The sequence below is a fragment of the Struthio camelus genome, chromosome 2 (genome assembly GCF_040807025.1).
Source record: "Struthio camelus isolate bStrCam1 chromosome 2, bStrCam1.hap1, whole genome shotgun sequence".
Lineage (NCBI taxonomy): Eukaryota > Metazoa > Chordata > Aves > Struthioniformes > Struthionidae > Struthio > Struthio camelus.
In genome coordinates, this window is record NC_090943.1 from 22886777 (window position 1) to 22902248 (window position 15472).

Here is a 15472-nt window from a genome sequence, read left to right on the forward strand (position 1 = left end):
AGATTCACTACGCACAGTATGCTTTTTTTTAGTTCTCTCTCCCCATCCCCATCTTTGTTTTTCACTTATACACCTAAAAATGCAACACACAAATATAAAGGCTTTCTTCAAACAAATAAGTGTTTACTAAAATAGAAAGGTGGAGAAAAGAACCTTTGCCTTATCCAGTTCACTGATTTATTTCCTCCCTGGTCAAGTAAAAGAGAAAAGTTTGCTTTTTACTATGCTTCGTGGAAACCATGTGGCTTCATTCAATAATCTCCCATCATTACTTCCAGAGGACAATTTCTGATTATCAGTGACATCGTGGCATATACCCTTTGCCTATGTTCTGGGCAGTTAGGACTTTCCACAGATTAAAAAAATACTTTTTAAATTTCTACTTCCTCAGTCTCTTCACCCTGTGCGAAGCATGTTAGATGATCAGACTTTTGATCATAAACCCAGTGTGTTTCTTCCATACTAGAGAATACATTGTGCATTTTGACATTTAAAAGCCCCTTTACCCCTTACTTATACATTAACTTTGTTTATCGCTATGTTTATCCTATCTCTAAACAGCAATCTGGCCACATCTCGTGATATTTAGTTAGGTTAGAGATCTTCTGAGAGAAATGAAGTATCATTCTACTTGGGAGGCATATTCCATTGAAAAGTTTGAGAAAAAAATAAATCATACAATGAAAATGAAGCTGTGCAGTGAAATGCCTCAAATCCTACTTGGTACAAAGCACAAAACATAAACTGAACTTTCAAATAAAGATACTTTCAAATAAAGAAACTTTCAAATAGATATCTTGTGCAAAGTATTTTTTTCTCCAATGTATATCCTATTGAAAATGTAAACCCTGTAACTAGAAAAACAAAACATAGTCAAAAGCAACTTTGATAAGTATATGCTGAATAGCCTTTTCAAATCCAGCTTGTTTGCTATAGTTGGAGAGGGAGGGAGAGAGAACACACATGTTCCTGTGAGTTTATCGATATTTGGGAATCTTGTTCTAGCACATCTAGATTCAAATGTCCAGCAAAGATATACTGCACTAAATTTAAAAGAGGATTAGATCCTGTGAAATAAAACTTGGTTTCATATTCACTTTGCTGATGCTAACAGTTAAGTAAAAGCATTTGTTCTAGACATTTCTAAGAAAAGCAGGTAAAGTATGCCCTATATTGCGTCATTATTTGTCTGCTTGCATGTGTGTAAGAGAAAAATGATATTTCCACTGTAATAAGGGTACTTTATTAGCTAGTCCTTGGGATGCAAAATAGGGTTAGAGCTTTTATGTCTCAGTTCATCCATGCAGAGGCAGGGCAGGCTTGCATATAGAATATGTAATACATAGGGAAAGGCCTGAGCTAAGAACACCAATATTACTGATAGTCTGGAAAAGCTTAGATTCTGGAAACAACTTTTTTACTTATTCCTTTCAGTATTAGCAGGGCTCTTAAACTGAGTCATCCTTTATAAGCACATTGTCAAGTATTTCTCTTGCACTATTGGGAACAGTATGGTTTCGGTCATAAAAGCTATTCCTATACTTCAGCTATCCATTGCCCCAAAGGAACCAGCAGTTTGTGCCATGAATGTAGAGAATAAGACCTGCCCCTTCAATATGCTTTCTCATTTGCTACTCAGAGATGCATTTCAAATTTGCAGCCTAGAAAAGTCATTTGTCCTGACCTGATACTTATTTGGATGTCAGTTCTGTGACATATTTCTCAGAAACGTATCTGTGGAGGCCCAAGAGCTAAGGAAAGTTCTGGAGGTGTTAAAGTGTTTTGAGAGAAAGAAAAACAAGTACTGACAGTAACCTATTGCAAAGGACCCTAAACAACATTAATCATGTTCTGTTCTCCAGCATTCAAAGTCATAATTAGTTACGGGTCAAAACCATGCTTGGTTCTGACTGCTGATCCAAATCGTCTTTGAGCTTTACTTTGCATTATGACATTGAAGATATCAGGTCTGGGAATGCCTAGAGGAAGCAGTTTCTTTCTTTGAGATAAAATTGTAATAAAGAATTATAACCCTGTGCAAAATAACTACCCTTTATTGTATGTACAAACATTGCAACCAGTTAGAGCCAGACATACATCCTAAATCCCCACAGAATGCTTAAAAATGTTTATTTCTCACCCAGACTGAGTTAGAAAAATTACCATCTTAAAATTACAAACTGATTTGTAATTTTACAAACAAACCCTTAAAATTACAACTGCTTCTAAATTGTTCCAATTATCTGCAAATTAGACAAATATAATTAAATGGGAAACTTCTTTAGTTTAGCAAATGGGCACATTGCTTTCATCTTTTAGAAATATCATAAAATCCGGTAAGGTAAGAGCTCAGAAGTGAAGGAGGTAAGTTAAGTGTCCTAGATGTGGGATCTAACCTGTCTTTGAATTTGTTAATAACAAACCAACAAACAAAAAGCAACTACGCCAAAGATATTTTCAGGGGCAGATATTTTCAAGTAAATTGATAGAGAAAGTACACTGACTGTAATTACACTAACTTGGAGTTTAGCTGGAGAAAGCATAACAGGATTAGAAAGCACAATAGAAAAAGTCAGCCAATATATTTTAATTTCATCACTATCAATAAAAAGATAATTGCTTTTACAATAGCTGAATATATGTACAAGCTGAACTTAGACTGACTCTGTAAATGACTACTATTCACTTTGTATGCAGCTACTAAGCCAATTTACTTATTCTACTATATTTCCACTATTTTTCTCCAAAGTATAGAACAGTTGTATCTTGTTCCAGAAAGGTAAGAGAAAAGCTTCAACATGTCACTATATTATTTACAAAAAAATCTAGACTAAAAAGCCTAGACCCATGAACTTTTGATTTCATACTATTTCATAGGTGAAATTGAAAATTACTGCTCAAATGAAATTTTATTCTAGATACATCTGAGAGTCTGTTCCTGCTCAGGTGCTAATTAAAAAAGATTCACAACCTGGTATATGCAAAAAAAACTTATGAATATAAACCAGATGAGAACAAAAAGAAAGTAGCACTTCTCAGGCAGACTGTATGAATGCATTATGATCTTAACTTTTCCCACGCAACATAAAAATACAAATTACTTGACACCAATTTTTTACCTGGACGCTATATTTTGCAAAAACGCTTTAAATTTCAGCCAAAGTGAAAAGGCATTCAGAAAAGAATTCACAGAAGTCTGTAGCTACCACTTATACTTGAAGCTCCACTTCAGGGCAGCTGGGATAGATTGAATTTAGAGCAGTATTTTTCATCCCCTGAGTGCCATTCAGGATTGCAGAAGAATCTTACACCTTTTAGAATAAGCAGGTAGTGGGACATGAGCTCTCTCACAATAGAACACGAAAAAAAACCCTCTTATCTAGGTTGTGTCTTTTACTGTTTACTCATAAATGGCCAGGAATGTGTGTAAGCAATGGGATGAGACACTTTGATAGTGATAGGAAGTTATTCAGGGTGCTAAGGACGAGGAACAACTATGAAGAATAGCAGAAGTCTGTTCTGAGATTGAAGTTTCTTGAAAAGGAAATGCCTAGTGCTTTTTATGCACTGTAGGATACATTTCCTGATTCCCAGTCATCAGTCCAGAGGGGTGAACTTTCCCATAAGTACTGTTATGTCTCTGCCAGCTCCAAGCAGATGCTTCAGGAACCTTATGTGACTAAAATGGAACTAAACATCCATGATTAAGCAAATAAATCACATTGTGAGTGACTGACAATGGAATATAATGTTAAGCGAGTTACATGGAACAACACAATACAATTTCACATATAAATGATGAGCTCCAAGTTCACTACCGTTACTCAGGAGTGATACCACAGGGTACTGCAGATAGCTTTGAGAACACATCAACCCAGTGCTCAAAAAAGGCAAAGCAAACCAAATGTTAAGAATTATCAGAAAAGAGGGCAAAGAGAAAAAATCAGTTTGCCACCCTTTAAATTCATTGTCCATTCATACCTTGAATACTCTATGCTGTTCTGATCTCACCATCTCAAAAGATTGTAGCAGACTTTGAAAAGACTCAGAGAAGTAAGATATATGGAATAGTTTCCATGTAAGAAATGAGGTAGGACTCTGCAGTGTATAAAATAAGTTGCTTAATTTAATAGAGGTCAAGAAAATCTTGAGTGGAATGGAGCAGGTGGATTGGTCTATTGTTCACCACAGTTTTCAGTAAAAGATGTAGGGAATATCAAACAGGAGGTAAGGAAAAAACCGAGTGGTTCCTCAGCAAGTGGTAGACCTGGAAAACTTGCCAACACAAATGAGGAAGAGGCTAAACTTGTACATGTATCCAGGGAAAGTGGACAACATATTGAAGGGAAATCTGTTTAAGGGTACTACGTGCCTAAAACTACGTCCGGTTCATGAGGTCTTCTAAGAGCAAATATTAGGAGCAAGCATTATATATGCCTCTCCTTTTCTTGTTCTTCCTCAGTATCTCATTTAGTCAATCTCTTTTGATTTATTGTAGTAGAAATGTCTTCTCTATTAAACTGAAATCAACAGCTACCAGTCCTCTTGATAACATTTCTCTTTTGTAATCTGCTAGTCTGACTAGGCAAGCCTTGATGGCTGTGGTACTCCCAGATAAGTGGTAGGGAGGCATAAGCGGAAATTCTGATGCAGGGAACTGCCTTTTTCATAGCCAGTAACAACACTTTAGGAAGGGAGGGAGAGAAAGGAGGGAGAGAAAATTTGGAAAGGGTGGAAGTTGTTGCCAAATCCATGATAATGTTTCTTTTGTAAAACAAATTTAAGTATAAAATATGATTCAAGCCAACTTCCTCACATTTTGTGGGTATACTGAGACAGTATCTTAATCTGTGAACATGTATGGGAAAAACGTACAACTCCCTTTGCACTGAAGGCTCCGGTGTGAAGGAGAAGGAGGTGTGAATGCCTACTGGAAAGTCTATGACTTTTAAACTATTAACAATTTCCTCATATTGAAAAAGGCATCTGGAAAGTAGGTGTTCCTGTTTAAATGAAATGGAGGGAAGCAGAGGATAAACAATTCTTGACCTACCTAAACCTGCTAGCTTGTTAGGCCCAAAGGAAGGTCTAAGGTATTCCAGAAGAAATAAGGTTGGAATTGCAGCTCTTCCAGGTTCAGGGCTATTCCTGGGCTCCTGCAGATATAAACTGCCCCTTTTGTGGAGCAGAGTCTAACCTGAGAATCTAGACACATTGCAGAGAGCAACAGAAGAGGCATAAATAGTGTTAGAACAAAATCTTTTGTATTTTCCTACACATAGTATCACTGCAGGACATGAGAAAAAACTCTAAATTCTTCTGTACATCACTATCCATTCAGTGAAGAGTTGGTAAGCACCAGCCTAAAATGTTTATTGTTTCTCAGGCTCAGCATTTTAAGAGGCTCTCAGTGGATCGCCACTCCAGCATTGTCGCTAAGTAGCAACATGTGGACGGTCAGTCAGCAGAAAATGACAAAGCTAACTTTCAAAATGATTTTTTTTAGTTGTCAACGACTCTCTCTCAGCCTTTAAATACTACCTCATATTTGTCCAGAGGAAAAAGAAAGAAAACAGAAATGTTTATTTTTAAATATTTAGAACTTCGAAGCATGAATGCAGAATCATGGAACTGTTCTTTTCTAAAGTCAGAATCTCTGCTGTAGGTGCACAGATGTGAACCGCTAATAATTCTATTCTATTTAGTCCTTATATAACACGCATTGTCACGGATGTATCTGCAGGAATAACAAGCACACACTAACTCAGGATACTTGTGAGTTACACAGTCAATGTTATTGTTCATAACAAAAGAAGCAGGTCCTTCAGTTCATGGAATACAAAGAGCTCTGGTTTAAAAAAAAAATCTTAAAAGGGAATTGCATTTTTTTAAAATGTGGTTTGTTGAGTTCGCAAAAAATCCATTACAGATTGCTATGCCATAGAAATTACAAAGGAAGCTCTTAAAACTGTGAGAAAGAAAGTTGAATAATCAAACTTTGTTTGGATGAGGAGAAGGGGAGGAGAACATTATGACAGTTACTATTCACCATGCTATTTTGAGTAGCTAGCACCAAACAAACACTCTTTGCAAGTCCTGAGAAAAGGAAACACATGCTAAGTGCAACACAGAGTGCATATTAACCAGATAGATAGAAAAATATGCATCAACATCAATTCTGCATTATCACATTATACGGACAGACCTTAAAAGCGAAGAATTGCATTCTTAGAGAGATAACAGATCATGTTAACTTTCCCAACGAATATTCTCCCCAAATGGATATAAGTAAGTAGCATATCTAAGCTGACTGATGCTCTGCATCCTCAAAGACTTTTAGCAAATTTGAACAATGGATAGAAGTGTTTCATTCTTGATTAAACTGTCATTGTGACTTTGCATATAAACAGAGAGGTCTAGGAGTCAAAATTTTTGCGGCCAATCTTCACAGTCATTCTAATCGTCTCTAGTATATAAAGTTATACCCCAGAGCACTTCTCACAACCTCGAGCATGCATTCTGCTACTGTTCACAACATTTCCAGTGACAGGAGTAGATTTCATACTTAGATTTCTAGGTCTCCACTTCAAGATTGTTAGATCTAAACAAATACTGCTGTTAAATAGCAGCTGTATGTTGTAATCCTCAGCGGCTAATTCAAATTCTTGTCCAGGACGAGTGGAAATTGTTGATGCAGAAAAGATTTTATGCTATGAGAATGAATTCAGACCATTATTTCAAAGTGGTGTGAATCTACAAAGTTTACAAAGTACGTCTTAGATGAGCTACACCAAGAAATCAGTCTCTGGTGGCTTCTTCTGAGATTTTAGTAGCTTTTTTATTATATACATCATAAAAGCATTTTGGAATGTTCTTTACTATCCAAACCAAAGCTTTTTAAAGTTTTCAATGTTGCCACAGGGACTTGTCTCTACCAATAACTAGATAGGGACTGGATTTTTTTAACAGCAAAAAATAAGGAATCAGAAATCTCAGCAACTGCACTTCTTGGGGTAACATTCATATAAAGCTGAAGTTTAAAATATCAGTCTCATTTTTAATAAATTCCTGTGACTGTTTTTTGACAAAAGTGGGAAGGCAATAGTACGTACTGCAAGAATTTGGTGACTTATCAGGGATATATCCGGAAGCCATTGCCTATATCTTTCCTGACTGTCTTATGTGCAAAGTACAGTGCAATTTCTTAGGTTTGATGTAGTTTCATCAATGTTATTTCCCAATGTCTGAGCAGTGCTTAATGATATCCTAAAGGAGAAAGCTACTCATTAGCAGCAGTAACAAAGCGAAGCAGCTCACATAAATTAATGATCCATTCTCCCTGTACTCCTTGACATTGGGAAATATTAACTGTGTTTTATCGATCAGAAAGACGGAGAAGTGAGATAAAATGACTTGCCACAGCCACGGAGGAAATTTGTAGTAGGCCCAAAAATAAAATACATATCCTAATTTCTGCTCTGGGGGCTTAAATTTCAATAGCTCTGTTGGTAAATGTGGAAGGAGGGAAGTGATTCGTCCTCTCTATCAGGAAGAACATCTCCTTCACCATTTGTGTCCAAGCAAATATTAATAAGGAAAAGTACCTGTGCCTTCAGGAGCAGTTCTTGCCTTGGATCCATTGGAATCTATCCTCATCAGAACTATAATCTTTGGTAAAATCTTTCAGAGTCTTATTTCTCTTGTGCACTAACTGAGGATGGTGCATACAATAGCACCAAAGCCAGCACCTCATCACCAGGGAGGATGTACACGCTGCTTGAATAGTGGCTCTCAGTAGGCATTCCCACTAACTAAAAACCATTAGAGCAGACTGTGCACATGGGCTCTATCTTACTTCTTAGTCCTGGCCTTTAGAAACACAATGCAATATATTTTATAAATAACTATTGACATATAAATCTAACTGAATTAAACAGGATACTATTTAACTAAACATGCCTGCAGGTTTTAATGTCTCTTTAGCAAGAGATATGTTCCCTTTTTGAAGGAGGGACAGAGAAATCAAACAAATTAGATAAAGCAATGCTGCTGTTTATTCTTTCCAGTTCACCTGTGATAAGAACGTACCTGCAGTAGGCAATGCTGTGGGCTCTGCTGGTAAAAACTCCTGGGATGGTAAGCACTCCCTGGATAAGGTGAGGTCATCAAGTGCTATGTTACCTGTGGGACCTTTTCCAACTGTCCCTTCAAAGATAACTTGGAAATCTTCATCTCCATCCAGGGTCAATGCCTTGCCCTGCCAGAAATTTCCCTGGTTTCCTGTGAGACTTAGGAGGATTTTTTCTTTTTCTGCTGTAGTCCTCTGGTAGACGATCAATGATCCAATATGAACTCCATACATATAGTAATAGAAAAGTATCTGTAAGCAAGAGTAAGCAAGAACAACAGCATCAAGTATACAATGGGTGATTTCAAACACATTCTATCATCCTAAATTTTAAATGGACCATCATTATTAGCTTTTGGAAGAGCTCTAACTTTGCTGATTCAAACACAATTTAATTCAAACACACACAAAAAAGACTTACCACTGCAAATTTTTGAACTACTCCATGAACTAAAAGATACTTGAAAGCCAACACTGCAATACTGGGACAGTTGATTTTGCATCTCTTTTGAATAACTCTTGTACATAAACGTGAAAGAAAGAAAATACTTGACGAAAAACAGGGAAAGGGAGCAGTGCCATTTATGATATGGGAAGTAACTTCAGTTTACCAACTGTTACATTTTTCTGGCTATAAAAGTGATTGTAACACATTATGGAGTGCCTAATTACAAGATAATCATCTTTAATCTACCATAAGAACTTCTAAACAGGTCATGGGAATACAAAACAGAAGACAAATACAAAGTGTGAGGTCCCTGGATCAGAAAATCATCATTTTTTGAGAAAAAAAAGGGAAAGAGGAGATATAAAATACTAAAGTAGGATCAAGTACATACAGAAGATTAAAAAAACATGGTAAAGATTAGTCACCATTAATTGCTTCTGTAAGCCATTTGCAATTCAAGAGGACAGGAAGAACAAAGGGATAGTATTATATTGATCACATACAACTATCCCTTTGTTCTTCCTGATCTAGTTCAATATCCTTCTTTGGACAAAGATCAGCATATTTCCAAGAATGATGTAAGACCCTGAAATAAAGCAATTCATGCTATAATATGCAGGAACATGTCTACAGCTCAAATTTCTTCCTAGTCTCACTCATGGCACAAGCCCTGAAGAAGGAAGATTCTGTCTTATTTATTACAGCTATAAAAACGTAATAGCGAATATTGTGTTACTCATGTAAAAGTAAAATCATGTTCCTTTGTGTTACCTTGTGCTATGGGATTCCATAAGCTTCTGCAGTCTTTTGTATTGTGTAAATATACTATTTTATAAGGAAAAAAAAAAGCCCACATTGATATTTAATCGATTTTCTCTAATTATCGAACAGAAAAGCCAGCAGAGGCTTTGAGTTACAATTCTTTTGAAAGTTTTATTATATACACTTTCAGAAGGTCTCCTGTGCAATGAAGTAGTAAAATTTAATTTTTATCAGCCAGTGTTCGTATGCAAATACTTCTATTCATCTGCTCATTTCTTATCCTGTGATTACTCTTTTTCCCTTAAAATCCTTCTTTAAAAAGATTCTCTATTTTATACATATATGTGTATCGTTAAATTATATAATGCTTTTCATATTTTTAGGATTAGTCTCTATTCTCTATATTACTTATTCTCTATAATACTTACTATATAGTCTCTATTTTACTACTGCTAAACTCTGGTTCATTTTTTGATCAATAGTATATTTCGAATAGATATTTTCATAGAGCCATCCACCACACTGCTCCTGATTAGTGGTTTTGAAAAGAGCTGTAGCCAAACTGTTTTGTATGTTTATCTTTTCTTTTATGACCTTTCATCTGGTTTTTGTTGCTGGTTTTTTTCCATACTACTTTTAAGGCTTCACATTTATTTGCAGTACCCTGGTCTCAACTACACTGGATGATTTTGTATGTAGGAGTCAACATACTGGTCTTCTGTTCAATCACACCCTTTCTGGGTATATTATACACTGGTAATGTCAGTCCTGAAAACAATTATGCACAAATTTAGTTTTTAGCATGTACCCAAGTCCTTTTAGGACTGACTGGGGCCCTATGCATATGATCTGTGCTTGAACGAGGCTTCTGTTACCACACATGTGAACAAGTCAACCCCACATTCAATTCGCTTTCAATGAGAACCTAGACAAGCTCTCTAATCTTAGATTTCCAGGGTTCCCAGAATGTCGCCATCATCACTTGGCTGCTTAATCTTTTCAGGTCTCTCTTGAAGAATATGTCCTAGATTTTTGAAATTAAAAAAAAAATATTATAACTACCGGCTCCTTATTTTGTAACTAATTTTCTGATACTGAAATAAACCCAACAAGGTTACAATGCAAGAAAACACAAGAAATACAATACTTGTAAACAAAAAACAACAAAAAACACTCTACATAAATCCTCTAAGGGAATGCTGATTTTAGTGACATATTTCGTATTTTTGATTACAACTCTTTGGCTTCATTCTTAAATTCTTTCAGAATCCTCAATGTGTACCATCTGCTCTTGGTTACTTACTGCAATTTAAATTTAGACTTTGTTCCAACACCACCTCTTTTGGCTCTGCAGTCCCTAAGAATGTTTAATCTTCATCAGTTCTAAGGAGCAGCAGTCAAAGTATTATCTCTTCATAATGTCCTGCAGTGAACACTAATCCAAAGGGGATATTTAAGTTTCTCTGCAAGGTTAACTTTCTCTGACATTTCCAGGTAATATAATTATATATCACTGACAGTTTGACTCTGAATTCTCCCTTTTGTTTCATGTATTTATTTTGGCATAGTCTCACTTTCTTTCTGTTTGTAGTATTTCCCTTGCCTTTCTATTCTTTTTGAAGATGTAGTTTGATTTGCAAAAGCCTTGTATACAAATGATCCTGTTTCCTCATGTACCTCCCTTTATACTTTCTGATGTATATTTGTTTTCTCTGCATAAAAAATCTTCCCACTGAAGTCAATAAGTATTTTTCAATGACCTAAATGGGCCTAAGATTCCTATCTTTAAGTCTGCTATAGTATAGGATATAACATCTGCTTCTCTAATAAATACTAGGAAATAATAAAATCAAGTTGAAGTTCTGAATCTTGAAACGTATTTTTTTCATTCATACAATCTCCTTTACTGGCAAGTCTACTTCCCTTGCTCCATTTTGTAAAGGAAGTTTCAGAACTGGTTATAACTTTTGAAAACTACTATCAAATGTCATAAATATGACTCACTGTTGCAGGCTTTATTATGGATGTAGAACCTTTGACAATGGAACATATAAACACCCCTCGATATAGGAAATTCCCATTTTTTTATAATTGTATTTAGATACGAAAAAGTAAGCTTTTCTTACAGTTATGCTTCAAGCATTTTATTGGATATAATGTGTGATACTTAATAAACTTTCAGATATGAACTTTTCATTTAGTTATTCCAGATTTTTTGGGGTATGTGTTTTATTGATTGCAGATAGAAGTTAAACAGTGGAACTGTTATTTTTAAAGCATAAAAACAGAAAAAGTTGGGAAAGAGATGTTTTAAAATATGGGGTGAATGAAAAAAGCAAAAGTCTCCAAGCTAAAGCAAGTAGAATTTTCCTTGTTTTTTTTTTAATACATTAAGGGATTTAGAAAATTAACTTAGAAAACATGAACTCATGGCTCAAATTGTGAGATTATTTCATAATGGCTGGATTAATTTTTGCCCTTGGCAAATTGAAATTATTTGTGTGTTATTTATATTACAAAATTAGACCATTTCTGTTTAACATTTCCTGAATTCCTCATCTATAAAGGGGTTAGGAATTGTCAAAAGGCTAGAAGAATTTTAATCAAATAACCTTAATAGAAATCTCAAACCAATCAGAACTCTTACCGAGTTTCAGACAGTATTACTCTTAACAGTATTTCATTTGCCTCATAAATAGTGAATATGAGATAAATGGACCTAGAGGTAAAAGACTGGATGTTTTCAGTGTAGATGTCATCTGCATATGCAATAAATCTGTTTAGGACTATTTCAGGCTAAGGTAGCCTTCAGTCTGATGAGCACTTTGCTATGATCATGTAATTGGTTCAGTTCAAAGGCTTTTTAAAAAATGAATCCTATTCATCAAGATTAATCGCTTGAGAGATCCAGTTACTACAGCAAGATTCAGTAGCTGACTAACTGTAAACTCGCAAAATAAGACTCCTGTGCACAGAAATCTAATATAAAAGGATTAAATATCCTGTTTTACAGGCATAAACTCAATAAAATTTTATATCTTCTATAAAAATAAAGACATGAGTATTGTCTCTCAAGAAAGTTATGCGATGAGTATCTCCCACAAATGGATAGGCTAAAAATTCCAACCATCCTTAGTAGTGAAGGTGCTCCAAACGCTGGAGTGCAAAGTGGCCATTATATCGTCAGAACATGAAAGAGCCGTTGATCTAAAGTACAGGTAACTGCATAAAATTAGATAGCTAATAAACATTCCTGTTACCCTATCAGACAGATAGATCTTCATGTGTTAATTGCAAAATATTGATTTTCTGTGTTTAAATTTATGTATACAAATAATGCTGCCTGAATGCTATTTTTACTCACAGTAGTCATGATATTCTTTACCCTCGATTCCAGGGCAACATACACCTTAAACAGCTCTTCATGTCTTCACATTTCCTTTCAACTACCCTATTAATTCCTCATTTCAATTCCAGTGCTGAAAAAACTTTACATTGTAATTCCTTACCTCTTCTTTAGGTTTTTTTACCCCCTTAGTTCTTCAGTTTTAGAAACTGCTTCCCAACTTCACCCTGAAAATGCTGCACCTGAATCTCACAAGGTACTTAATTACCTATACAAATAATTCTTTTTCTCTAGTGGTTGGCAGAAAGATGCATATTTTCTTATGATTTCAAAGTGGAAATAAAATCAGGCCCTGATACTTCTACAACCTGCTTGTTTTTCTCAAAAAATCTCCATGATTATCTTTATCTGTCTTAGGAGCATTACCTTGGTGCAATCTAGAAACCAAAGTACCATACCCCTATGTACCTTGCAGTTTTTACTCCTCCTGCTTAGCACAGGACTAGAAATCCTGGCTTTCTGTCCTGGCAACTGAAGAAATGAACTCTTTATAAAAATGTAGTGTCCAGATGACTCTTGCAAGGTATGATCACCAGCTGGTCCAGTGCCCATTTTTGGAGTACTGCTAGTTCTGAGGTTCCAGTTAAAGTCATCATTTTCATCCTGCTTCCAGTCACAAAGATCGAACTCAAAATCACAGCGCCCAATAGATGTGCCTGAAAGACATTTGCACGCACAAAGAGAGATTTTTTTTCAAAAATTTAGTTATGCAGAATGAACTATAACCTAGCACACAAACTGTCCATGAAAAAAATGCTTCCACAGAAAAAACACCCGTGCAATTTATTAAACAGAGCATTTTTAATGTTCTAGGATATAATAATGGGATAGGATAAAACTGCGTATATACGAGGTAGGTGTCTACACTCCCATTATAGTCAACAGAGTTCTAGGAAGAGAAGTAACCTCTTTTTGAATCTATTTTATAGCGAGTTGACTCTCTCTTTAGACTCTTAGAGGTAGAGGCCAATTGGTGACCTATCAGGCTACCTAGGGAATCTAAGACATTGGCAGAAAATCAGCCTGTTTTTGGAGAAGCAGTTTAAGGCTATCCCCAGAGTGCTGAAAGGGATAATAAATAGTTAGGGAACAGAATCCCACCCAAATGACCGTATTGAGCACTGCAGAGTCAGAGCCTGCATGCAAACACAAACAGCTAATACCCAAATGTAGGTGTGATAACTTTGAGCTGGATCTAAATGTGGTTAGTTTACTTTTGTTAAAAAAACCTCTTAATAATTAGATTTTTCTGATAGAATCATTGACTCCTCAGTAACCTCTTGTTTAAACTAACTTTTTTCTAAGTGTTTGCTTCCTAAAGAATTCACACGCACATTTTATTAGCCAATATGCAAACACAGATGATTATCTGCACTTCTCAAATTTAATGCCTAGGGAAAAAAGAAAGCTGACTTAATTGGTTGATTTTATATGACATATATAGCTATTTTCCAAAGTAGAAAGTCAAAACAGCCAGCATGGTAAGTCAACTCTGCACATAATTAAGGTTAAGACAATTACACTATTACAAAAGTTTAAGTTACATATTTTTGTTCCCTGTATGCATCTATAACCTCATTATAACGATTACCAAGCAAACCTAAACTTGCTGAAATAAGCTGGAGTCTTGCCAGAGACTTCAAGAGACTTTCAGCTGTGCCCTGAATATTTTTACTATTATGGCTGGAAAGGAAAGTGCTTTGAAGATAAACCTGGAAACTGAATGGGTCATTTGGTCTGACAATGTAAAAAATGACAAAAGCTTTCTCCTAAAATATAAACAAAACCTGAGCCTCTTCTGGGGTCTGATAAAGTTCAGCAAGTTAAAAGTAGCTTTATTTAATTGGCAAATGGTCAGAAGTCTCAGTAATGAAGCCAAGAAGTTAACATCCATGGTGTCCACACATGGACCAAAACAATACAGCTACCTCTAAAATCTGAGGCTGGAATCAGATAAAAGCTTTCTTTCTTAGATTTTAACTTGTGGAGGTCACGTGGCTGAAAAAGAAGCTAGAAACTTTATCTTTAAAATATGGACTATTAAGCAAAAATTTCCTCACTATTTTCTAAATTAGTCTGCAAATATGGTACTATCATCTTAAATAAAAAAATAAGTCCCTGATGCCCTGCCACTTATTCAAAACATAATTATAGTTTACCTTACCTGAATGTAACTGCCTATCAAACTCATAAATCCTCATCTTTTACCATGTGATCATTTAGTCCCTTCATATTTCAGGATTATAATTAAAGAAATTCCTTCAACTACTTAACAAATTTCATCTCTAGTCAATAAAAAAACTCATGCATACAACTAACTTTTATTTTAAAGACATTATTTTATAGACATGTTCCTTAAAGTACATAAGCATTTAATATCCCTGCTAATGCTTTACATATTGTGTGAATTATTTAATCTAAATGTAGATGTCCCTGTAGGATTTCTCTGTAGAGAAAAAAAGGCATATATACAAGACAATTTATCCGATTAACTTAAACAAATAACTTTAAATGATATGAACCTCAGCCTGGAAGCGAGCCTTTACTTTGAAGAAAAAAGACATCTCAGGTAGCCTGCTTAGAAACCTAAGTTACAGCAGAGGACTTTACACCTGTGTGTTAAACCTTGGGTAGCAGACACGTCTACGAGAAACTGTGAACTCTGAGTAATGAAGTGAAAAAGCAAAGCTAATCGTTTTGTCTGTAAAGCGGTGACACATGGGTAATG

General features: G+C 35.4%; 1 protein-coding gene across 3 annotated transcripts in view; it reads right to left on the reverse strand.

The window, feature by feature from the left end:
- MALRD1 (MAM and LDL receptor class A domain containing 1) overlaps nt 1-15472 on the reverse strand; it is a 292727-nt gene that overhangs the window by 148408 nt on the left and 128847 nt on the right. For all 3 annotated transcript variants that reach the window (XM_068934618.1, XM_009673718.2, XM_068934619.1), the window contains exons 25-26: nt 13153-13400; nt 8089-8380 (exon numbers count right to left, since the gene is read on the reverse strand). In XM_068934618.1, the coding sequence (XP_068790719.1) occupies nt 8089-8380; nt 13153-13400 (540 nt within the window). The remainder of the gene's footprint in view (nt 1-8088; nt 8381-13152; nt 13401-15472) is intronic.